At 41.7% G+C, this 26,938-nt stretch overlaps 1 protein-coding gene across 1 annotated transcript; it reads right to left on the bottom strand.

Moving 5' to 3' along the window:
• Window positions 1-1,264: 1,264 nt before the first annotated feature.
• On the bottom strand, window positions 1,265-18,579 carry snx18a (sorting nexin 18a). Its single transcript, XM_012865623.3, has 2 exons — window positions 16,696-18,579; window positions 1,265-2,590 (listed from the first exon to the last, which is right to left on the bottom strand). Exons 1-2 carry the CDS (start codon window positions 18,140-18,142, stop codon window positions 2,337-2,339), a joined length of 1,701 nt encoding a protein of 566 aa, XP_012721077.2. The 5' UTR covers window positions 18,143-18,579; the 3' UTR covers window positions 1,265-2,336.
• Between the last annotated feature and the right edge of the window lie 8,359 nt (window positions 18,580-26,938).

Raw genomic sequence — 26,938 nt, 5'->3', positions numbered from 1 at the left:
ACGCTATGCTAATTTCAGTGTGTTTTTATCGGGCTGTATTTCTTGTCACTTGGTGTCAGAACCTTCTGTTTTCTGAATGTCTCTTGCCGGTTTCAGCTTCGGGGTTTCCCCTTCTGTTCTTTTATAATTGTGCTTTTATCATCAAATCACTTCCATTATGTCTTGCTCCTGCTTGCGTTGGGTCCATAAACTCTGTCGGTAGTGGTGCTGTACAGCAGTTATCTCAAAAACAGGCATATTGTTTTGCATCTTGTCCTTTTTATATTTCTCTCCTCTATGGGGTACCACAGGGCTACCTTTTAGAGCCCATCTTTTTCTTTCTCTTTCGTCTCTGTATATGGAGATCAACTTCCGTACACCGAATAGTGACAAGAGAACAAACATTATTGCTGGTCCGTCTCCTTCCACAAGCACTCCAATGACAAAAACGCTCTGAAAAACTTGAATTCTAATTTATCAAGATGTGCAATAGCCATTTATATCTTCACGTTAACGCTAATGGATTACTGCAACTCCCTATACGTTATATGGAAATGCTTCGCAAGTTTGTTAATTTATTTACAAATAATTTCTTGATGTTGGGATTTACACCGTGGAAGCTGTAAATGGTGCAGAAGAGATAACCCAGATGTGGCAGAAGCACTACTAAGGACTGTTTAACTGTGTCAAAGGCTCTTCATTTAAGGTGGAGAGTATTGATGACAGTGAAGATGTGCGTTTCTGTTCAAGAAATTCATAATGCAGTTAAAGTGCCATATAATGACATATTGAGGATGCAAGTCAGCTATTTGTTGGTGGTATTTCCACTTTTTATGATTTATTACATAACCTTACAGCTGCAAATGGGCAGAAGAATCCGGCACGAAGTTCAGTCAGCTTTAAAGCCAGGATGTGGAACCATTGCCGTTTTAGTCTATTTGTACATTTGTGATTATTTTAATTGATTTTTAATTTAGATTTTACCGTTGCTTTATTTTCTTATTTATTTGTTTGTATGGCTGTTAATAGGGAGCTATTTGTGTCTTTAATAAAGTGATGATGAGTTCCCAAATAAATAAATGTCCTCTAATTAAAAAGTTGAGTTTTTCTGTTTTCTTTGTGGCTCAAGAGTAAGCTGCTGCAGCAAAAGGGTAAATTAACTGTAAGGCTCTTTTTCCCACCTCTATCGGAGGGGTTCCAATAAGTGTGAGTTGCACTGTAAATAACCATCAAAAAACAACATTGTGACCATTTTAGCTGTTTAACAAAACACAGGACAAGCTGCCATGTTTCTGTGGAGGATAAATTTAATTAGCATCTTATCTACAATCATAACTTCTTGACGCAACCAACTGGCATCATAACATTTTAAAAATCAGTAACTCTGCTGTAAAATGTCTGCATTATAAAAAACTGGTGAGAAACCCTCTACTCGTGGCCGCCTGCTTCTGTTAACCCAACGCTGAGCGTTCAAACCGACAACTTGCCGACACAAATACAGACATCGGGTGTCGCAAAAGTGTTTACTCTCGTTGTCCTCGCAATTGTGCATGCTGAAGCAGGACCTTAGTGCTTGCTGTGAGCAGGGTATCCCCGTATTAAAAATCTAATCCTGCAACAATTTAGAAAAGAAGAAAAAAAAAAAGAAATGGCACAAATCGATAGTTAGGATTTTAATTTACAGGTTGCAACCTTGTAAAAACAAATAGATTATCTCTACATTATCAGTTCATAAGAGTTATTAGGAATAAAGTAACGAAAATGACCAGAGAGACGTATTTAGAAGGCACAGCAAAACAGCAGGAGGCTGTAAACAACATGTTGTCCTGTTCGTCTGAATAAATATTCATGGAGTGTTTCCTGAAGGCAGTGTGTTGGCCGCTCCTGGAAAGTGTCGCTGCTCCTGGAAAGGCAGTCAGTTTGAACAAAAATGTTTAAAAAAACTGTGCTGTAAGGCTAAAATCTCCTGATGTAGCAACTCTTGCACCAGATGTGTAGGCAACAGTGAAAACGGCCTTCTCTTTTGGCTCTTCCTTCGTGCTGCTTATACGTGTTTCCACGATGGATCCAAACAGCAGCAGCACTTTCATTTTTGTCGATCCTTATAAAAATCTAGGCAACTGTGTTTGCAGTGATAACTGGCCTAATTTCCCCACCCTCCCAAAAAACAAAACAAAAAAAACCACGTGTCCGAGCTTCATGGACAAAAATGCAAGCCATTTTGCGTCCCCTTCTTGATCTAAAAGAAGCTCCCAGCAGTCTCCCTGGGGGGTGCCGCCCATTCTAGCCGAATAATCCCACTGGCCAATCCCGTGAGCGCCACGGTCGTCCAGAGACGAAGCCGGCGGAGCGGTCCGCTACACGTTGTCGTACTTCTGCAGGGCCTCCTCCAGCTTGCCCGTGATCTTGTGGAAGAAGGCGATCTGCTGCTGGAGGTAGTGCTGCATCTGCGCCTTGAAGTCTCGCACACGGATGTGGTGGAAGTGCTGGATCTCGGCCAGCGTGGCGCAGGAGATGATGTTGCAGCGGTCGTTGATGCCGTCTGCCTGCGCCCTGTCCATCTTGCCCTCCTCCACGTGCTTCTGGCTCTCCTTCACCTTCGTCAGGGCTCCTGTTTGGGGACGATAAAAAAAAAACAAAAAAAACGATTATAGTATTGCTATACTTGTCTGCCGCAGTCTTAAAACTGGAAGAAAACATCTTTAATCAAAGTGACCCTTTGCTCTAAGCTCCCTGGGAAGCATGCAGAGCCCCATCTTGATCTATAGTTAGAAAATAAGAGGGCCCCAACTCAAAACATATCAATGACATCATGTCACCCGAAGCCTTCAACCATTTAAGGGAACTTTGTGCCATTCCTGATACCAACTACCAGAGTTATACAAACACCGGTTCACTTTCCATCCTTATTAGGACATTATTTAGACTTCTGTTCATTTACACAGCCCAACCTAGACTCTATTCCCACCTGAGATATATAACACACACCCCTACCTCAGATTGTTTGTTATAAGGACAACAGCATATCACTTTTTCATTGGGAATTTCTGTGCATGGCGCAGGGGGCTGGGTGGCAGAAAAGTGAACAAATAGTGACGCATCATCAGCAAACAGTGAGTTAAATCTTATTTAGTCCCCAGCTTTTCAAAGCTGTTTAGACAAACTCACTTTTTGAGACACTATTGTTGCCACATCCATATAATACCCAGGGTAACTGCATATAACAAGTGGTCAACAGGGGAACAAAAACTTTTTTCGCATTAGGACATTTTTCAGTCTTTGCCACAAACTACAATGTGTTTATTTGGAATTGTATGGGATAGACAAGCAGAAAGGTGAACATAATTGTGGATTGAAAAGAAAGGGATACATGATTTGCAAAAAATGTCTTTCATAAAAAGATGAGAAGTTTAATTCACATTTGTAGTCAGCCCCCCTTTACTACGATACCCCTAATTAGAAAATAAGAGTCCACCTGTCTGAAATTTATTCTCTGCATTGATTCTCTGCATTGATCTTTTTTTTTAATAGAACATCAATGAACAAATATCATCAGGAAGACCAAGGGGCAGGGATCCAGAGCTAAAATTTCAATACAAGATTATATGGTATCTCATTGTAAAAGATACAAAGAGCTTAAATACTCATCACATAGTTTGGATCTTTTCACAGCACACAATAAAAGAGCCTCAAAAAACTAAATATTGCTTTTAAAATAAAAACGTCACAATCATCAAAAAATCCACAACCACTGCAATCGGTCACGTTATCAAATACCATGATATTTATTGATAGTTTCATGGAACCGACAGTTCAACAAAAATTTTAATTAAAAAGAGGTCCCCAGGTGGGAAAACTCAGTTGACAGGACAGCTATAAATCCAGCACCCCATTAATTAGGCCTTTATAGCAGGAAGCCAAAAGCTGTGTTGTGGTAAAACTAACACTGTACATCCCCATGATAAAACACAGTATCATCCTGGTGAGATGCTCTTCTCTTACGTGGACAGAGAAGCTGGTCTGAGTTAATTGTTACATGGATAGAGATAAATAAAGCACAATCTGAGCAGCAAATTATTACTTTTTTTTTTTTTTTTGCCAGACTTGTTAATTGATTTCCAAAATTTGCAAGACTTGGCGCTGCAGGGCTGGGCGCCACAGCCGGGCGCCACAACAGAGCCACAGCTGTGAGGGGTTCTGCCTAGTTCTGCTCCTTATTGACCCAGGGGACTCAATATATAGACCACACTTTTCATATTTGAAAAACCACAAACACTTACTCTGTGTTGACTTTTTACATACAGTTCAAATAAAAAAAAATACTAATAATAACATTGAAATGTAAAGTAGAAATGTGGCCTATCATGACTGGCATTCAAATGTCAAAGTGTGTTGTGTTACAAATATGTCAAGCCTGTCAAAAGAGTCCCCTCCTTTTTCCCCTGGCCATGTACATTTAGTTTTAGATTATGTATTCTGGTAACAAGTGTATTACAGAACTACAGGCAGCTTTCTAGGACCCTAAAATATTACTTTCCAATAAAAATCAATCCAAGTTGTCATTATTTGAATAACAAATAATAGAGAAGAAACAACCATTGTGGTGAATTTTAATCTGCAAAGATGCTTCCTGTTGTGCTTGCTAAACAATTATGTGTTTTGGCTCTTCCTCAAAAGCCGCAACTGAGAACAAACTGAACGCCATTGTTCAACAGAAAGATGCAACTATTTACCTTTTTTGCAAGCACACTGGTTTGACGTGTAGCAGGGAACAAAGCAAACATATTCCTTTAAAATCAATAAATTGGTGATACTTCTGAAACTCCTGAGCTGCCAGATTCAGCACCTTGAACTCCTAAGACCTTAAAGTAACATATTGTGTCATTAGCTCATTCAGAAACAGACAAAAAATATTGGTTCAAAAGATCTAGAAAGTGCAAACAGTGTACAAACAGTGCACAGTGCAATAGAAGTTAGCTCAACATGCGTTTTGAATAAGAGATCCACCAATCGTGAATTCGTGACCAGCTACTAATCCCTAGTTTTTGTAAAGATCTGACCAGCTGAGATGGCTTTTAGCCATTTTTGATTTCTTTAAAACTATTTTTAATGTTGCCTGGCAGACGGCTCATTTTGCTCTACCAAAAGAAACCGGGTATGAAGTTACCAAAAACTGCAAAGGAAAGATATAGCCACCACCTGAAATTAACAACCATTTCAGGTGGTGGCTATATCAAGGGGGGAAAAAAAAGAAAAGAAAGAAATTAACAACCAACATTCCTCGGTAGAAAAAAGGTTTTCTTGAAAACAGGTTCTCACATCTCTGTCCTTTCACTGGCATCATTTTTAAACATCTAATTGATCCTGAATCTAGCTAACTTTGCCTCCCACAGTAACAACTTTCACACCGATCAGTGGTTTCAACGCGGCCTGGAAGAGGCCACACATGGCATGCTCAGTGCATCTCTAGTTCTAATAGATGTTTTCCTATCCAAGGTTTTAAATTCAAAACCTTTTATAATTAACCTGGCCAGCCAGATCGATAAAGGGTAGCACCCTACGTTCTGCACATTATCAATCTGGGACTGCTTCCATTGAATCCGTTTGGGGAAAGGAGCAGAACTCTCTGAGCTGATTGGGCGAAATGACACCTAGTGCCAGCCTACCGATGGTTGGTTTTAGCTAATAACGGTATTAAATTAAAACAAAGGCGTCATGAGAAACCAAAAGAAGGTAAGCTAGTCAAGACACTTCTTGCTGCTCTTCATTCAAAGAAATCATGGATTCTTACAAAACAAATGTGATACAAGCAGCTGTGCATGTATCCTCCATGTTTATGTGGGTTCGGCTGTGGGCTCAGCAGCTCTTGCTCTCGTCGCACTTGTATCTCCCGCCTTAAACCACAATACTGCAACGTGATTGGCCCAAACCGCTTCTGGTTCGGACACAAAACGGTTGAAGCCGAAGCGGTACGAGACGGATTCTCGTGCGTTTGTGAAAGCACAAATACCGTGAGAATTCATCTTGCAGGCAAGGTTATTTGATAACCAAGTTGTTGCAATCCGTGGTGGTTCTAGACCAAATTTACCACGGGGGCCAGGGTGGGGCCAGTGTATTGTCACGTAGACACAGAACAAAGAAATGGAACAAACAAACCAAAAAAAGGGCAATATTTCATTGTTTAAGTGAGTCACAGAGTCACTTGTTGCTCTGGAACTGCAGGTTTCAGACGCCTTATTGAGCAGATGAAAAATCTAATCCTTTCTCAATACAGCTGAGGCTAAAAGTGCAACACCTTAATTTTGGGAATTGTTAACGTGAAACTGAAGGTAAAACACAAAATCGGTCCTGGGTACCAGTCAGTTGTGGTTTCTAGGCCAGCTCGTATCATCATGAGAAATTGGTTTAGTATTATGTCTTTAGTACAGCGGCCATACCAGGGCCCAGGGCTAATTCTGCAGGGGCACTGGCCCCTGTTGGCCCCTCTCTAGAACCGCCCGTGGTTGCACTCCTAAGTTTGTTTGTTCTTTTTTCCTAGAACAGCCCTGCAGGGAATAAAAAATGCCACTACAACACATCTAACAAGAAACCTTTAATTTAGAAAAAGGGAAATGAAAATCCTGGGCTTGACACTCATACCAAGAGAGCGATTAGCGTCGGCTCTGGGTGTTAACACACTCACATCGAAGTGCTCCTATCGTCACTGTGGTAGGCTCTTGTGGTCCAAGTGAACCGAGACAGAACTGCCTGTTCACACACCGCCACGTACTTCCTGCAGAATGTCCCTTAAGATGAGAACTGCGCTGGCAACACTAAAATGTTCCTTGCATTGGTTTTGACGCTGCAGGTGAAGCACGCAAGAACTGGAAAAGTACCGGACATGAACATGACACGTGGAAAAAAATAAAAGCGTCAATGTATAGCGTGTGCACGTCGTTGCAACGCGTCTGACGTGTTAAAAGATGTGCAGACGGAACAGAGGGAAGTCTGATCATGTTTTGAAATAATCCTGCCGTCACATATAGTGAAACGTTTGCACAACTTTTGCACGATCTTTCAAAAAGGACAAGAGGAGGAACGTGAGATTATTCAATGTTGATGCTAACATGAGTTTTCTTCAAATAAAAAGGTCAACATCAGGCAACAATAGCCGAGAGATTAATGAGAACCTCTGATCGTCGCGCGTCTCAATGTAAGATCGGAGCTTGTTAGGCTTAACCGCAAAACGTCCTGCACTGGCGTGTCATGGGATTCTTATTTTCACTTTGTTTTGGTCATCATGTGAGCTGAGTCACCAGGCCTCAGCTGAAACTCCCAAGATTCCTGAAACGTGATGCCAGACAGGACCTAACACGAAACCCCTTTTAGCTTTTCTGTAACGTATGTTGTTGTTGTGACGCCTGCTTTTCTTTCCAAAGAACAGAAGAAAAGGCTACATGCATTCCCTTCTCGGGCTGCACCTTCCTCCGTGTCGCACATCTCCGAAAGGAGCGTCGATGCACGACGGGCTAAGTGTATGAAAGCAAAGCAGAGGGATGCGCTGGCAGGACTGACTGTCTGCAACGACAGAAACTGTACGGAGACATAAAGAGTTCAGATTCAGCGCATGGTGTCAGGAATGGTTTGGTAACCATATGATGAGCCACATCATGCAGCACCTAGCTGGGGGGGAGTCAGCTTTAAGGAAAGTACACTTCTCTATTAATAATATTCTAAAAATAAAAACTGATAATGTCTAGTAGGTACAAGTTTAAAGGTTTAATTTGATGGTCTGGGTTCAATCTGCAAGCAGTTTATTTCAAACGAAACAATATAAAATAGCTAACAAGTTGTGTTACCCAGTGACACAAAATTAGATCAAAAGGAGGGAGGGGGGGTGTTCTGTGGTCATTTGCACATATTTCTGTGTCTGAAGTGTCTGTGAACTACAAACAACACAAAAACGACTTTAAACCAGGCTGCATTTGCTGTTTTTCAGATGTGGTAAGCCGACACAAAAACCCTCATTGCGCCTGCCCTTTTGTTTAGCTGTCAGCCGCATATTCTCGTTAACAGTTATATACTTTTTTATTTCATTTATTTACGTTTGTTCTATAATCCAGCATTAACAGGGCTTTTCTATTTTTCCAGCCATTCATCCATCTCTTCCAGGGGGGGCACCGGGGGGGTCCTCTCAAACCAGCTGGCTCCATGCATCAGCGGCAGTGACAGTACTCTGGGCTCGTTTGACGAAGCAAGCATCCCTCAACCCTGGTGGCTTCTTTGGTCGTCGCATACAGCTCACAATCACAGCTGGAGTTTGAAATATAAACTGGAAATGGAGAGTTTTACCTTAATGACACGCTCTCTGTTTGACAGACAAGTGCCGTGTTTTTCGTCACTCCAGGTGATCGAAGGTGATCCCTGCACATGTCAGACCGGATATCTGTTAATTAGGCCACGTCTATTAACGACTCTAGCACAGATTGTTTTTTTTTGTTGTTGTTTTTTTTAGAAAAACAATTTTGAATTACTCTTGTATTGCAGTAGCATAAAGTTACACTGGAAAATAAAAAGTGTTCCAAACGTTAACTTGATTACTGTCATTCTGTTAGGAAAATAATCCTAATAATCCAAATTTTTTTTCTGTTTTTCCAGAAGTCATGCTTTTCTCTTTATTTACCAGATTAAAACCCCTGCTGAGATCTAGATCTCATTTGCAAGGCAGACCTGGATAAAAGTGGTAAATCACTACCTAATCCTAGAAATGTACAACTTCTTTATTTTGTTCAAGGAACAATGTTTAATTAGCAGTCTGGCTTCCTGTTTCAGTGCTGTATAAATGTTAGATGACACAGAGGCCTGTTTCTAAAAGCCACTCTTCAAAATGGGAAAGACAAGAAACAACGGCATGCAAGCAATGCGTGTTGATCTCTTTAAATCCGATAATGGCTCTTCAAATAAACGTGCATCTATCTACAGCTAGGGCAACGATTACTAACTTAATAAGGATCCATGTTTATTTTGCTATCATGCACAGTCAAAAAGGTTGAAGTGGGAGAAATATCAGTGGTTCATTATACCACTGCAATAAAAATTCAGTTTTCCTCATTTCACAGCTTTTTACACATATTTACCACAAGTACCAGTAAATGATGATGCTGTACAAAGAAAGGAGAAATACAACATAGTAAATCATTAAACAACATTTTGTTCAACTTTTAGTAATTTCAACATATCTGTGATGCCTTTGATGTAGATGAGAGAAGAATTACCAACAAAAAAAAAAAAAAACCTTAGTTAAAAGGAAAGAAATGCACAAATTCAAGATCGAATCCGCAAAGACTTTCCTTTGATCGGCTGAACAGTATTTGATGTTTTACTTTAAAAATCTCACTTCTGCTCCTGCCCCGTTGGCCTTCCTGTTTTACAGTGGCCAGCTGTGCTACAGATACAAAGCGCTATTTTTATTCAAATGTATTTTCACGCTTTCGAGACGCAAAGCTGCCGGGTTGCCGCACGAGCCCTGCAGAACTGGTTCAAAGCGCACCATCCAGACGTGCCGGGCTCCAAGTAGGGGGGTCGTCCTGATGACCGCCTGTTTAAAAAAAGTCCCGTCGGTGGTGGATGGAGGTGGCACAGGGCCCCCCCCTCCTGAAGGGAGCCGTTCCAGCTCTTACGTAATCCCCAGTTACACAACCGGAGCCAGAGAGACCCGAGCCAGCGGCATTCCCCGTCTCATCACTCCACCGCCTGTGGTGGAGCTGCTGAGGACAATTCAACTGAGCTGTGACAATACCTCAGGTGTTTACACGCCGGTGTGAGGCTGACTAAGCAACAGGAGCCGGCATCCTGGTATATTTTTGCTTTCCCTCCCTTTCCTGATCATTTTCTTATCATTTCATGTTCTGATATGGTGGATAAGATAAGAAAATGTTCGCTTGGGGCACTGGAGATGCCCTGAGTGAGGTAATGTAGGGAAGTCTTCCTTCTTCTATTTTAGGCTGCTGAAACTAGCCCTCGCTAAGACGCATGTATTTGAAGCAATACGCTTAAATGTTCCTTTTTTTTTTTTAACTCTTGGAGCTTGAATACAGATTCGCAGAAGTACTTTTTGTCTTATTGGGAGCAGTTCTGTATGGTTGCTTTTGGCCCTTTGACCAAACCACAACAGTTTCTGAAGCTCATCGGTCTTCCTTCCACCTTTTCAACAGCTTAAAATAAAAGAACATCATCACACCCCAATGCTGTCAGAGCCCAAACTTGAGTCTTTAGACAAAAATAGAGAAGCTGAAAATCGATACGGTTTTCCAAAGCGAGGCCGGTAAGTAGCATGAGTTGGCTTTGTCCCCCGTAAAGCTGCAGAGTAATGGCTAATGGGGTCTTTGTGAAGGTGGAGATCGATATCATGATGGCTGAAGACCTTATGCAGGAAAGCTCACATTTCACTGGTCACCGGGACACAAAATATCCCGTCTGATGTTTACGGATGCATCAAAGCTACAAATGGCCGCGCTAAAAACAGGTACCTAAACAGTCTGGAAAAATCCAGGGAATGGTCAGGTTTGATTTAGGGCTCGATGGGAAGTAAAGGAGAAGAGTAGAACAAATGTAGCAGATTCTTCTAAATTGCTCAGATGTTTCCTCCATCCATCCATCCATCCAGTCAGTTTGACACATCTCATATTTAATGTCCAACTTTGATAGAAATATATGGAGTAAGTTCATAGTGAAAATGCTCCAAAGTGAACTAGGCGCTCTTACAGATTGTTTCTGGCAACATATTGAATTTCGAGATGGAAAATGAATAGGAACCCTGTTGAATTTTCCTCCCACATCACACATAATTAGCAAAAGCTAGATTTGCCATTTTTGTTCTGATCATTATTTTTTTTTTTATTGAGTCATTCAATCGGCGCCGACGGTTTCTGTGCAACCCCTCAAGTGGAGGGAAACGTATACTTTGGTTACTGACAAAGGATGTGGGCTTGTCTCTAGACGTGCGCAGAAGTGGGTGCACAGAGCAATAAAACCTCACTGCGCCGAACAGTGCAACAACACAAGAGTGGACATTTCCTTTACATGTTTTACGCCCAAAGATGAGACCGAGCCACAAACAAACTGATCTGTGACACTTTGACCAAAGGCAAAAAAACAAATTCATGTGTTTGTAAAGTAATAATTGAAAATCTGAAGAGATTGAGGCAAGTAATAAGCATGAACGGTCTTCAGAGCGTTTATTTGACCCGAGCTAATCCCATCTGTCGCTCTCAGTGTGGAGAGATGCTCGTTAATAACTTCCTAGATGAGTAAATCTGTCTTTTCCTCTTCCATCTTCCCTATAAATAGAAAAGAATTAGCAATGTGCTGCCACTTGCGTAATGAGCCAAGCAAGAAGGAATGCATGAATAAAAAGGTAAAGGTGACTAAACTGAACTCAAAATAAAACAAGGAGCTAATCCCCTTCAGTCAGTATGAAAAAAAACAAGAGATCAAAGTGTTTGTGCATACAATAGGTTCCCTGTGGCTCACCTTTCTTCTTCGGCACGCACCTCTTTTTCATTCAGTGTGGGGCAGGATTGTGCCTGAAGAAAGGTCTTCCAAATCTCTCAATCACAAAAACAGACTGGCTTTATCACAATAGGCCGTGCAGATGAAGATGTGTCACTTTATTTGGCTTGTGTGTGTGTGTGTGTGTGTGTGTGTGTGTGTGTGTGTGTGTGTGTGTGTGTGTGTGTGTCTGTGTGAATATGTGTTTAGCCTGCGTGGCAGTCTTGACTTTAGCTGACAGGGAAGTTTGTATCTCAGTCTAAACACACTCAATTCTGTTTCCCCTGCGCAATCTAGTGTGACGTGAATAAACCCAACCGGCCAAGCCACTGTCATGGGCATAGTTCAAAATATAAGGTCTGCACTGAGCACCAACAGGCACTAAGATGACGACAAAGTGCAAGAATACACAAGCCTAGGTCTGTCACGATAGCATATTTTGCCGGACGATAATTTTTTATGATTTATCGCAACTTATTGCGATAAATCATATTATTTTGATTTGGTGACCTTTTTCAACTAATGTGATAACGAACCACTACTGAAACCTTTTCGCCATCCCGTCTCAGAGAGAGGAGACGCAAGCACAAGGGGAAATAAGATTTACCTGACTTTGCCAGATGGATTTGCTCCGCATATCCATCTGGAAACCTTCCGTTCAAGTAATTTTGGGAAGGGGCGAAAATACTGGTTAGCTGATTGGCCTATGTTGGTGATAGACGGGCCAAATTAACCAATCAGATTCGTCGTCACTCTGTTACGAGCGACGACGAAAACACAACCACAAGCCAAGCTAATCTTGCTGCTGCAGGTAAAGGCTCGTTAGCTCAGCAATGAAATACTCTGTAATTCGCTAACGCTAGTTTCATCGGCTGAAGCCGCCATGTTCTTTAGACTGAACTGTCGCTCTTCTCGTTGCGTCACACCTCAACCCGCCTCAAAGCCAACGCTGATTGGACGTTTCGTTTGGTGAATGGCTCCAAATTTTCTTTAACGGAGAGTAGCCAGACTGATCTGCGAGTGAAACCTTGAAAGCTCGCGAGATCCGGATGGTCTCACGAGGCTAAAATAAGATAGCATGTCTACGCAAATGATCGCGCTTATTGAAATTTAATAATCATTGATTCAGTGATTATCGCGACAGCCCTATACAAGCCCATGTCTTGCATCACTTAAGGGTTGTAAAGATAATCTAGATTTTGATATAATTTGTGACAGAAGAGACACCCAAACCCCACCGAAAGTTCCTGGATCTGCATCTGTGAAGTAGCAAACTTGGATAACACAAACCAGTGCCATCTGTGTAAATATTAGCTTCATGGGCACAGACGGCCCAGTGACTACATTCTGTCGGTCTGTCTTCCCCTATTGAGATACCTCCCAAGCGCCCCGTTTCAAAACCACGCAATGCTCTGTTCTACTGACGTACATAATACCGGAGGATAATGGGAATCAGCTGACGGCTCAGTCGGCCAATAAATACTGAAGCAACACAACAAACCAGTGTGCCCTCCTCCATTACCTCTTTGTTTAGTTGTTAAGGCAGTGGAGGCTAATGTGGCTAATAATAACACAGGTTATGATGGAGCAAGCCTGAAGCTGACAGTTAGAGTGGAAACAAGTAGGAACTCGTGGGAACCTATCCCGCTGCTGTAGCTGATCACTAAAGAAAATAGTTAGCGACATTACCGGAGAGGCAGAAATTGTACAGGGTTGCTGCTGAATGTGCTTGCATGGACCAAATCCTTGTTTAAATAATGTTGCCGTGGCATTGAAAGTAGTGTCACGTATTGAGTATTTTTCCAAGTATCGCTATCAAGTTTGAAATTTTAAGACTGTGACAACCCTAAGTCATCCAGGTTTCATGTTTCACAATGAAACTGCAATAATATGGGAATATAATGACTTTCAGAAAGCAGTCGGTCAAGTTTTACTAGATGTAAGGAGGGACAGTGTCGTTTAAGCTGCATTTCATCCCGCCGTCTAAACAGATAACATCAGATTGGTTCTCCTGGCATCTCAAGTTTCAAAAGTATCACTCCTGCAGGTTAAACAAGCGGTCCGGCTAGTTTAACCTGCGGAAAAAAGGAGTGGTTTGGTTTAAAGCTGTTTTTTTTTTTATATGGAAGTCTGAAGGGTGCATGCTGGTGAGTCTGGTAGCACCGTTGCCTTGGAAGGTTCTGGGTTTGAATCTGAGCCTGAGGACTTTCTGCATCGATTTTGTGCGTTCTCTCCATGCATGGGTGGGTTCTCTTAGGGTACTACAGTTCTTTCACTGCAAAAAGCGAAGAAAAGTAAGAAACATTTTCTTGAAATGTGTGTATTTGTCCTTGATTTGAGCAGGTAAATAACTGCGAATGGAGTATTTTTACCCCTAAAACAAGATAATGAGATATGCTGCACTTGAAATAAGATGATGGAGATGAGCGGTTCCTATTTTAAGTGCAAAAATCTTATTCCATTGGCAGAGCATTTAAACTTGCCTCCTCAAATCAAGAGTAAATACACTCATTTCAAGAACATTTGACTTACTTTTAGTTCCCTTTTTTCTGTGTCCCAGGGTCCAAAAAACATGACTGTTTAGGCTAATTGGTCTCTCTGAACTGCCTTTAGGTGAGTGTGTGAATGGTTGTTTGTACTGGGTGTCGTTGTGTTGCCCTGGATGGACTGGCAACCTGTCCACAATGGATGGATGTAACTTTGAATAGATTACCTCACATTTGAAGATGCCCCCCCCCCCATTTTAAAAAGATGACCCCACTCCACTGGCAGACGGTTTTCTAAAGAAGAGTCTTTCTATGCTTAAAGAAACTATTTAACTATGCTAATACGACAATAGGTTCTTGGTGCAAGGTTGAAAGTAATATTTTGTCATTGAAGATTAAACACTCCTTCTGCACAGAAAACTTGGCATCCACAAAGATTATTCTACAAAAATGTTTATCTGATTATCACAACACTCAGCTTTGCCCCCCCCCCCCCCCCCCCCCATGCATGTCTTTTTTTTTTTTTTTTTAATTTGCGTATAATTTGCCATAAGCTTTTCAACTTATCAGGCATTTCTTATTTGGTCTTCTGCTTGTGTTCTAAAAAAGAAAGCTGCAATCAAAAAAAGTTGTTATCTGCCTCTTCGTTGCAGAACTTCTTTTTTCTGATCCAACAATGATGCTTTTCATGTTTCAGTGACAGACAGGAACTAATGGTAGTACAAGAGTAGAAACAACAACTCACACCCAAATTATGACCATTTAAAGCAGTTTAAGCCCTAAGCATGAAACAACACTGCCTTGAATCTTTTATAAATGAACCTACTGTTTAACAAAGATAGAATCAGAATCAGATTTAATTGCCAAGTAGGTTCATACAACAGGGGAATCTGACTTTGGTTCCACTTTGGTCCTAATGATGGCATTTTAGCATAAATATATGGTAAAGGAAAATAGAAATATTTTTCTTGTAAATAAGTACACATGCATGTTTAAAAAAGTGAGACATGGTTGGATTGGTGCATGTAAGCATGGTATTGATCTGGGTACTCTGACTGGTAAGTGTTCATCAGCGTGACAGCCTAGGGGAAGAAACTCTGTGCCAACCCTAAAGGTAAAAGTGAACAGTTTGTGTGCAGGATGTGTGGGGTCTGCAGAGACGTTAGCTGCCCTTTCCCCTCATCCCAGGCCAGCCGGTACAAATCCTAAATGGAGGAAAGGTCATCCCAGATGATGCTCTGTATAGACCTAAATGCTCATTGTAGTCTGAACCTGTCCTGCTTTGTGGATGAGCCTTACATTACAGGGGACATGCTTTTCAGTACCCTTCTTTACGCATTTAATTCATTCTGTTGTGGTCTACAGGGTTTCCCCCACCGTATTATAAGCCTGGCAGGCCACCATGCTTTAGCCCCTCGCCATGCTAAACGTTGTTTGTCTACTTGCTCGATGTTTGAGAGAGACATAAAACGTTCAGTACGTTCTCGTCTGGGAGAAAACCTCCATAAGCTAACGCTCTAGCTGTTATTAAAACATTATATATATATATATATATATATATATATATATATAAAGAAAACATGTATAGATAGATAGATAGATAGATAGATAGATAGATAGATAGATAGATAGATAGATAGATAGATAGATAGATAGATAGATAGATAGATAGATAGATAGATAGATAGATAGATAGATAGATAGATAGATAGATAGATATGTAAAATTTACTAGTTATAAATGAAAACTACATATAAAGCCACTTTTTATTATTTTTCTGGAAATAAAACAGCTGATGCCATAAAACTGCTGTGTAAGATGGGGGCATAAAACAGCAGAAAGCACTAGAATACTTTGGGAATTCCTTATTCTAATCCATTTTTCTTCCATAGTTGAATGGAGGGGAACTTAGATATGTAGGGGATAAATACGTTTTAGTCATGCCATATTGCTGTGGTCCGGTGAATATTGGGTAACTGTTAGACCTAAATGCCATTACGCTGCCCGCTTTTTTAAATAGGAACTTTTTCTCAGAGCCATTACTCACAGGGTTATAAAAACAGCACAATGACACAATGTGCGCGTGAGCAATCAGTGCATACCGATAACACAACAAGTGTTTACATGTCTCCAGACTATCAACTGAAAACTGAGCCAAGTGGAAACCAAACAAACATTGGTGACATTGTTGCTTTTTTTTCTCGCTTTTCAAAAAAAAAAATTAAAATAATAATAATAATTTCAACCTTGCAGGAAGAACCTAAAATATAGCACATTTTAATGGGCTTTTTAAGTGGAGGCAGAAATATATCCTATATTTTCACACCATTTCATCAGTTTCCTTCAGAAGGCGGTCTGCAGTGACATTACAGGAAATGTTTTGGAACCCCAGGGTGCTATGAGTGAAGTAGCCTTTAAATGTAATGTCTGTTGTGACTTTCATACAAAATCCCCCCGAGCAAGGTGAAGCAAACCACTCCTCCCACCCACAAGTTAAACCTGCTAAACTGCCGTCTGGGCACTACTGTGATTTGTTAATGTGTGATTTTGCTGCTCTCGGTTTGCACATGAACTTTGACACAAGAGCAGGTGCCCTCGATCTTGTGGGAAGTTCCTTAAAGCGATTTGTCTTTTAATGAATCAGTGAGTGAGAAGGTTTTTTTTTTTTTTGTTAAATATTATGTCAGTGATGCTGGTTTACCTTTCTGGACATGGATGACATCTGGGAAGTTAGCCAGGTGACCTTGGTAAAGAGCTAATAAATCCATAACCGGGTCCAGGTCTTTGCCGGGCTGCTCGTAGAAATACTCTCCGATCGCTTCGTAGGCGTCTCCGGTGAAGGAGATGGCCAGGTTGAGACCTGACGAGTACGTCTGCTGGTCCATCTCGAAGGCCTGGCTCAGAGCTTTAAACGACATCCCCACCTTCTGGTACTCCTTCCTAAAGCCGCCCATCTGCTTGCGGGCGAACTCGCTGACGGTGGCGTTGAGCTGCATGGCGCTGTCGTCCATCCTCTTGGTGAACGTCTTGAAGCCGTCGATCTTGCTCTCCACCTCCTGGAAGTCCAGGGGAGCGGGCGGCGGGCTGATGGTGAGGAAGAAGTTGGCGCCCACCAGCTCGTCCTTCTCGGCCTTCCTCTTCCCCTGCTTCCAGGCCTTCTCGTCCGTGCAGGTCAGGAAGTGCTGGAAGACGTCGCACTTGGACAGGACGGGGTGGCTGGTCATGTGGTTCATCCACCATATGAGGCCCTTCCTCCTCTTGGAGATGAAGTCCTCCTCGAAGCGGCCCGTGGCCTGCTTCTCGGGGAGGTGTGGCACCGAGATGACCGGGAACTTCTCCGCCAGGCGCCCGTAGAGCCAGTCGAAGTGCTTGTACCGCCTGCTCACCTGGTTCTGGGTGTGCGTGGGGGTCAGCTTGTAGGAGATGTAGCTCTTCATCCCCTTGAACTTGGTCTGCCTGGTGGGGTCGTCGATGGTGCAGGAGAAGGGGTAAGGGTTCTCCTGCCACTCGGGACCGTGCGGTCCCATAACCACGCAGATCTTGTCCCCATCCTTCACGAAGCCCGACGCCTCCCCGAGCACGAACGCCTCTCCTCCTGACTTGACAAAGGTGGAGAACCTGTTCAGGTTCCTGCCCACCGTGGCTGAGCTCTTCGTCTGGATCGCGTTGCCTCTCTGGCCCGCGTAGGTCGTCACCCTGTAGGTGGAGGCGCCCTCAGAGTCCAGGTACCTTCCTCCCACCGTCCCTGCCTCGTCTGCCACGGTGGAGCTGTCGTCCCAGTCATCGTCCCAGTCGTCGTCGCTGCCTTGGCTGTGCTGCTTGTTGTTGTTCTGCTGCTGCTGCTGCTGCTGCAGAGGCGCTGCGTAAGCGGGCAACCCCGCAGGAGGAGGCTGGGAGAAGTTCTGGAGATGGTCAAAGCCCACGGCCGGGACGTTGGAGTAGCGGCTCTCCGCGGAGGTGCTGTTGCTCCCCAGGATCTCCACGTAAGAGGCGGGGACCAGCCCGCGGTCCCCTCTGCTGTTGGAGCCCTCCAGCCAGCCGTCTATGTCCTGGTCGCTCACCAAACTTAGGATCTCGCTCTCCTTCACCGACAGCTCCCCCGGGTTTTCCGAGTTAAAGTCGTAGATCACTCTGGCTTGGAGCGCCATGGCTCAACGCGGCAGCCGGACGCAGGACAGCGGGATCACCTTCGCCTGCCTGCCTGCCCGCCTGGCTGTCCCGGGGACCGCGGAGAGAAACGCAGCAGCCAACCCGCCTTCCAAAAATCTTTATATAAAAAAACCAAAATCCTCGGCGCAGAAGCTTCTAACTGTCTTTCCCCCAACCTGAACGTGGGCGCCGGCGTTTTAAACCCAGCGGTAGTAGCGGCGTGTTGAAGCGGACTGACGTGCGCTGCGCTGCAGCCTCCCTGCTGCTCCGAGCGACGCTTCTGCTCTGCTGCCTGGAGGCGCGGCGCAGCGCAGCGAGCGGACCGAGGGCGCAGGAGAGAGCAGCCGAGGGCGGAGCAACAAACAGCAACGCGCTGCAGCTGCGGTCCGTCCGGACAACACGCATCGAGCCGCCTCGGACTGAAACTGTTTCAAACCTCCTCCTCCTCCTCCTCCTCCTGACGCACTGTGAGAAACGCTGCTCGATGGCGAGCTGCGACAACAGTGACCCCTTATTAAAGCTGCTAAAGTTCAAGCATGGTCAATCTTTAAAAGGGCCCATATCAAAAATAAAAAAAGAAACACATACAAAAAGATAAATAAGATAATAGGGTCTAAAAAAAAGAAAACAAATTCCAGCACATGATGTCACAAATGAATGATGACGCCAGTGGTTCCACACAATCTTGAGGTAGATCTGATTGTACGCGTCAGCGCTGGGTTTGCTGGAATTGAAATTGTCATGCCATTGTATGACACAGACAAGCCACATACAGACTACATGTGTACATAAAGTTCCTGAGTACAACAGGACATGTGGGTACAGATGGCCAGCAGTTCGCCATCTAGGTTCTGTCAGGAGTAACCTCAGAGCATCATTGTCTGGTTTCCGCATGCTGCTTCTGTGATATAGTCCTCAAAGATGAGCAATGTACTACCTGCCCACCTCAAACTTACATACAATAATAATGCATGAATTAAGAAAACAATTATATATATATATATATATATATATATATATATATATATATATATATATATATATATATATTATTGTTTTTCCCTATGATACTTTTTCTGTTCGCTCTGTTCTCTCCTTCTCTTTGCAGGTATAGAAGCAGAATATTAGGATCTTCCCTTTCGTTTCCGTCTCTTTGCCCATTGAATTTAAAATAATCCTAAAGTACTGTCTAATAGAGTATTTTATATACATTACATACCAAGCGGAGAATTGTCTTGAAAGTCATAATGCTCCACTTGTAAAAATAAACCTGTTGGGCCTCTCCTTGGCGCTAAGATAACAATTCTGAGTGCTACACCACTGACAGGACATGTTTAATATATATATATATATATATATATATATATATATATATATATATATATATATATATATATAAAAGATCACTGATGGTCGGACGTGGTTCAATGAATAATTCCATTTTAGTTTACTTATATAGCACCAGTTCACAACACCTGTCATCTCAAGGCACTTTACAAAGTCAATCCAATCAAATCATACAGACAGATTGAGTAAACCTTTTTCTATCTAAGGAAGCCCAGTAGGTTTTATCGAGTCATTTACTTGCAGCATTCACTCCTCCTGAAAGAGCGCAGAGCCACAGTGGACAGCTGCTTGCATTGTCTCGTTGACTTTGCACCAATCTCTCATACCGAGCATGCATGCAACGACGGTGGAGAGGAAAACTCCAGCAGAACCAGGCTCAGTGTGAACGGTCATCTGCCACGACAAACTGGGGATTTGAGAAGACAGGGCATACACACAAAAAGAGCACAGAAATTCTGATCCAGGGGTACTTTCTATGTTACAGAGAAGTAAAAGGGTAGCGGCAGTAGTAGCTCCGCCCAGGTGGGAAACCCAGCTAAAGCAGATAGGCTCTGAAACTGCTTTGAGGTCTAGAGCAGGGGTTCCCAAATTAGGGGTCACAAAACACCTCTTTGGGGGTCCTTAGATGATTTGCTAATATGCTAAAAAGATTTAGTATTTCCTTATTTTTGTAACCAAGTATAACTGTACAAGACGCTCAACATTCATAGTTTTAACACGGTGGGAAGACTGCACATCTTCTGTTAGAGTTGTACTTTATTTTCATAATTTTATGACTTTATTCTCATATTTCTTCCACCCAGTTACAAAAAAAAGTCACCCGCCGAAAGGGGGTCACCAGTCTCCGGCATTGTAATTTTGGGGGTCACGGGCTGAAAGGTTTGGGAACCCCTGATCTCGAGGATGTTGGAATAAAATCTCCACCAATAGCTATGCCTATACAAAGTCTGAGTGTAGCGGTAGAAATTGAGACTCATCAGGTAAGCCAACGTGTTTTCCAATATATTACTTTTTAATTTTGGTGAGCCTATTTGAATCCTTGTCTCCATTTCCTGTTCCTCTAAGCAGTGATGATTTATTTATGTTGTATTTCTTTTTACTACCACTATCAAGGAACCTGCAGTAGATTTTTTTTTCTTGTAGTCAATATTTTTGGACAGGCAGTAATGGGCATCTTCTGCCTGAAGTCTGGTTGTTTTATTTTATTATACAACTCCTTTAACTAAAACTATAGCTATGGAATACATAACCGAGTTTCATCTCAGCAAGGACAGAACACACAATTTTTCTCTCCTTTTAATCGATTATACATTATTGTTCAAAATGGTTTTAAAAGTACAGTTTCCCTTACAATAATCCACTAGTTTGCCATATATCAAACTTCAGTTTCTCACTAAATTATATTTAAAATTCTAATCATTTCGATGGAAAATATAAAATATCAAACCCATTCTTGCTCATAAATAAAACACGAGCCTGAATTTCTTGGTAATGTTTGACTGTTGCGATGCTTTTCCTTCAGCCAAAACTTTTGTTTTATGTAATAAGATGGATGATGAAGCACCTGAAAGGCAAGTTGTTGGCCTCTTTAACACAGCAAACTATTTTTTACTTGCGATTTCCAGTTAATCTGCTGACATCAGGCCTTAAACTAAAAGCAGTAAGTGTTAACATGAAAATATTAGATTAAATTATTTCACATCCAGGCTAATTCATTAATAATTTTCACTGTTTGTATCAAAAATGCTTAATCGCCCTCCAAACCCTCTGGGAATGGCTCAAACTTCAAAACTAAAAAATTGGGAAAGAAATATGTTTTAGCCTAGAATGTGCACAGCTTAGGGATTTAAAGAGTATAATCTGTCAAATATTGTCAGCTATTTTTGGTATTTTCATTAAGACTGCAGCTGATGTATCTAATTTAACTGAAGTGTAAATTGACCTGGACTGTTTCCACCCTTGCCACCGCAGGCGTCAGCCCAAAGGATTTCCATATTTTGCACGACTGACATCATTATGACAAAGCATCTTTTCTCAGTATTCTTCCGCCACCATCATTACTAGTCAGCTGAGTGACTGACTAACAAACTTAAAGTCTATTTTTAGGTGTTCTACAATTCCTTCACTGAGGCACAAGTCATCAATCTAAAAACACACGCTTCTCCTGATTATCAAGAGAAGCACAAGTCAAGTCAATGTGATTATTGTGTGGGAGATCCACGTACCTCCCACAGCAGAGTGTTTTTTTCTTTTTCTTTTTTTTTCTTTTTCTCTGGGTATTCCACTTTCCTTCCACAGGAAGGAAGGATCTCTGAATTGTCAGTAAGAGTGAGTGTGTACGTGCAGAGACAAGTGTCTCCTGTGTTTCTGTTTGCCATGTGATGGACTGGAAGCCTGTCAGGTCTGTTTACTTCACCCAACCAGGATGAATGGTTACCTTCGACCGTCTACTATAGCTCACGTTTTCACGTAACTTCACATAATCTTTATACTGTTCCCTAAATCAATGGATAAATCAATAAAATCAAACGAATCAACAGCATGAAATACATACACGATGAATGAATACCTATTTGGTTTCACGCTCTTGTAATTGTAAAGAGATTGAATATAAAAACACACAACTTCAGAGTAGATTAAAAAAGTAAAAAGAAAAAACGCGCACATATGTGTGTGTATAACCAATCAGTGTTAGAGGCAGGCTAGAATAGTTCAGACATATTTCTGTTTCATTACAGATTAGCTGATTACTGTAAGGTGTTCATTAATGAACTAATTCTTTCTTTCTACAGTTACTAAAGTTTTTGTCAACGTTTTTTTTTGCTCAAACCATTCCTTTACTTTGATCTCTGTTAACGTGTGATGCTCTGTGCTTGCATGTCAACTGGGTGTTAATTATTTCCCCTAATGACTGACAGCAGGGAAGCTCAGTTTAGGTCAGGTTGTCCCGCTAGAGGAACTTCATCAACAAAAACGGAAGAGTCTTCTGGCCATCCTGTCTATTCTGAAGCCCTTTCAGATTCAGAGACATTGTTTGTTTATTTTTCTGACATTAGACAACATTAAAACATGTGGCACTTTAATTATCGACACCACAGAAATAACAAAAGCGTATGTGCATTTTAATGAGAAGTCCAAACAATACACCGGGACCTGAAAGATGACTAGAGACCTTTGCCTTTGCACTTTTTATTCAGACTGGCACATTTATAAATGTGCCAGTCTGAATACTTTTAGATTGCGGTTTCAGTGTAAAGAGGATTATTGCTTTGTCTATTCTCTTCAAATAAGATATTCGGTGTTGTCTGAATGATGTTTTATTAATACATCTACCGAAATCGGCGTTCAAAATAAAATTGAAGGAATGAGCATGCTTCTAAATGTGCAATGAAATAACTGCCCTGCAGAGTCACTGCCGGTCCCATAACCTCTGCTTTAAAGTATTTATTTAGCTCGCATTTAAATACAGTTGTGTTTTATTAAAGCTAATTATAAAGTAAATCATTTCTTTAATTTGCAATCATAAGTGTATAATTTAATGATTATCAATGTTTTGCTTAAGCTCAAGCTCAATTTACGCCGCAGGGCACTCATACCAAGCACAGAAACAACACTATTAAGGTTTTAAAGCGTTAATGTCCAGAAATAAATCTGACTGGAATTGGTAGAATTTGTTTGTATAGGTATTTTTTCTCCTGAGTTGATTAAATCATCACTGCAACCTGTGTTTTGTATCTACTTAGATACAACATCTACTTGGCTGATGTTTTATTTCGACCATCTGAAACATAAGAGACAGAAAAAATAAATTAATTAATTTGTAGGGCCAAAACATTCTTCACAGCGCACTGACAATGAACTGCGTTTTGCTTTAGGCGGTGCTTCCCCCTAGCGGATACTTTTAGAAATGAGACAAAGTTAGGGCCCAATCCACACCTCCATGCATGTGATCACAACATTCCTCCTGTGAGCCAGGAAAACAATGAGCCTAACCACTCCGTCTTGTGAGGCTCGATCAGTTCCAGGTGAATCTACGAATCTAAGCTCTAACGAGGCCGGCAGGTCTATAAAGCTTGGAAAGCTCAACTAACTAACTAGTGTGCACAAGAAAGTACTTTTTTTCTCTCCAATGTTCTTTTAGGGGCTCAAAATCTCATTGTAATTTTTTAAAATAAATATGAGGAAAGAAAAGCAGTGGCCTTGTTATATCACACCAAACCTCCTTGAGTTGTGTATATATATATATATGTAATCAGTACAGACCACAAGTTTGAACACACCTGCTCATTTAAAGAGTTTTCTTTATTTTCATGATTATGAGGATTGTAGATTCACACTGGAGACATCACAACTATGAATTAATACATGTGGAATTATATACTTAAGAATAAAGAAAAAAACATCTGAATATATGTGTTATACTCTAGGTTCTTCAAAGTAGCCACCTTTTGCTCTGATTACTGCTTTGAACACACTGCATTCTCTTGCTGAGCTTCAAGAGGTAGTCACCTGAAATGGTTTTCACTTCACAGGTGTCCACTGTCAGGTTTAATAAGTGGATTTCTTGCCTTATAAATGGGTTGGGACCCTCAGTTATGAAGCTGAAGGCGCAAGTTCAATCGAAGAAACTCATCGCCTGCCTCCATTCAATCAGAGTCCGATACGCCTCTGATGTGAGCCAATCAGCTACGAACTGCACCTCCATGAAGCCAATCAGCATCCCACGCTCATCTTAAAAGCAACTTCAAATCCACGTCTCAGCCTGCTAACCAGCAAGCGCAAACGGATTGCATGTTGGATTTTGAATCAGATGTCCGATTCAACCCACCCCCAACCCCTTCTCCACCATCGTAGCTGAGTTCATCTAGCTTCCAAGACGTTCCTCCATCCTCAACCCATCAGAGTGTTTTCTCCCTTCAGTCTTCATCACTCCCTATCGCCTGTTATTGGTCCGGCAGAAGACCACCATGTTGGGCCCGGTTCTGCCAGAGGTTTCTTCCCAAAGGGGAGTTTTTCCTCTCCACAGTCGCTTCAAGCTTGCTCATCATGGACAATTCATGCAAACCTGTGTTTATCAAGTTGGACATCTATCTTAAACAGATCATCATATGGACTGAACAAACTTCTTCTATCTCCACTCCACCACCAGTTTCAGACCTGGGGGGAACATCCCTGTTCTCATACATCTACTTATGCATATTAAAGTATAATTCAGCATTAATGTTCCTGCAGAGGTCTGAGCGCCAAAGACTTAAAATATTGTATCAATAAAATCCTTCTAATTGCCATTTCTTTCTCTGTGAGTTTTTCAGATTGAAGTGTTGTGCAGAAGTCAAGTGGATACACAGCTGATAGTTCTACTGAATAGACTGTTAGCTGCTTTTTTTCTTGCAATAATACAAATTCTAAGTAAAGAAAAACAATTGGCCATCATTACTTTAAGAAATTAAGGCCAGTCAGTCTGAAAAATTGGGAAAACTTTGAAAGTGTCCACAAGTACAGTGGCAAAAACCATGAAGCACTACAAAGAAACTGGCTGACATGAGGACCGCCCCAGGAAAGGAAGACCTAGAGTCATCTCTGCTGCGGAGGATAAGTTCATCAGAGTCACCAGCTTCAGAAATCACAGGTTAACAGCACCTCAGATTAGAGAGGAGGTCAACGCCACACAGAGTTCTAGCAGCAGACACATCTCTAGAATAACTGTTAAGAGGAGACTGTGTGAATCAGGCCTTCATGGTAAAATAGCTGCTAGGGAACCACTGCTAAGGACAGCCAACAAGCAGAATACACTTGATTAGGCTAAAGAACACAATGAATGGACATTAAACCAGAAGAAATCTGTGCTTTAGTCTGATGAGTCCAAATTTGAAATCTTTGGTTCCAACCATCGTGTCTTTTTACAACGGAGAAAAGGTGAACGGATGGACTCTATATGCCTGGTTCCCACCGTGAAGCATGGAGGAGGTGTGATGGTGTGGGGGTGCTTTGCTGGGTTAGGGGATTTATTCAAACTTAAAGGCATACTGAACCAGCATGGCTACCACAGCATCTTGCAGGTACATGCTATTCAATCCGGTTTGGTTTAGTTGGACCATCATTTATTTTTCAGCAGGACAATGACCCCAAACACACCTCCAGGCTGTGTAAGGGCTAATTGACCAAGAAGGAGAGTGATAGGGTGCCGGCGCCGCACCAGATGACCTGGCCTCCACAATCACCGGAACTGAACCCAATCAGGATGGTTTGGGGTGAGCTGGACCGCAGAGTGAAAGCAAAAGGGCAAACTAGTACCTCTTGAAGCTCAGCAAGAGAATGCAGAGTGTGTGCAAAGCAGTAATCAGAGCAAAAGGTGGCTACTTTGAAGAACCTAGAATATAAGACATATTTGCAGTTTCACACTTTTTTGATAATTATATAATTCCACATGTGTTAAAGCACAGTGAATTCAACATTCAAATATATATATATATATATATATATATATATATATATATATATATATATATATATATATATATATATATATATATGAGAGAGAGAGAGAGAGAGAGAGAGAGAGAGAGAGAGAGAGAGTGAGCGAGAGATCGATCTATTATTTTTTCTACTTCTCCCCAGACTAAAGTTCCACACACAACACACCGTTTCATAAATGTTCCATTTATTGACTATGAGGTGTTAAAATACGCTGGATATGGTGATTAACTGTCACATTAATGAACAGCACCATCTGCTGGTCATTTAAAATACCTGTCGCAGTTAAATCTCTCTGACACTCAATAGATAACTTTATTTCGAGTAAACCCTGTAGCTATAAAAAAAATATAAATATATATTACATCTAAATATATGTATATATGTATTAGACCTGCTTTAATTTAAAACACAGAAGTTTTGATGAGGGCAGAAAACACAACGAAAGTTTCTCCATGCCATGCCTTTATTTTGAAGGGCACCGGACCGGAAAACGGCCGTTTTTCTGTTTTTTCTATGTTGAATTATACCGTTTAATCAAACTGATAAAAAGTACCTTGGTCATGAAGCAAAATAGTTCCAACTACTCCATGCTTACTGAACCGCCATTTTCCTAGTGGCCACCAGAGGGCAGCCTTTTAACACCTGACTCATCCGGATCTTGGGAAAAGTCTTGCTTCCTAGTTAACTGGAAAACATTGCAGATGCTGAATCTCACACTTCGTGTCCCCTCAACCTCCCCCCCCCCCTTGTAACTTTCAGATGTGAATGCATGTCAACCACTTCACCTTCCACTTGACTGACTTCAGGGAGACTTCATTTATAGAAAGTCCTATGAAATATTGAAGAGCAGAGCGCTCTCCAGGGAGCAGGAATTATGTCACACTGCAGTTTGCATTGCATGAGGAAATGTGTGATTTTTAGTCTTACATAAGCAGTGGAAAATAACTTAATTCTTCCTGGATAATTCTCTG

The sequence above is a fragment of the Fundulus heteroclitus genome, chromosome 12, assembly GCF_011125445.2.
Source record: "Fundulus heteroclitus isolate FHET01 chromosome 12, MU-UCD_Fhet_4.1, whole genome shotgun sequence".
Lineage (NCBI taxonomy): Eukaryota > Metazoa > Chordata > Actinopteri > Cyprinodontiformes > Fundulidae > Fundulus > Fundulus heteroclitus.
The sequence above is the reverse complement of the archived record's forward strand: the minus strand, read 5'-3'. Positions and strand labels throughout refer to the sequence as shown.

Coding starts and splice junctions, on each gene's coding strand:
- snx18a (XM_012865623.3), bottom strand. CDS start 18,142: ATGGCGCTCCAAGCCAGAGTGATCTACGACTTTAACTCGGAAAACCCG. Junction 2,591..16,695: donor TGTCATCCATGTCCAGAAAG/GTAAACCAGCAT, acceptor GTCCCCAAACAG/GAGCCCTGACGAAGGTGAAG.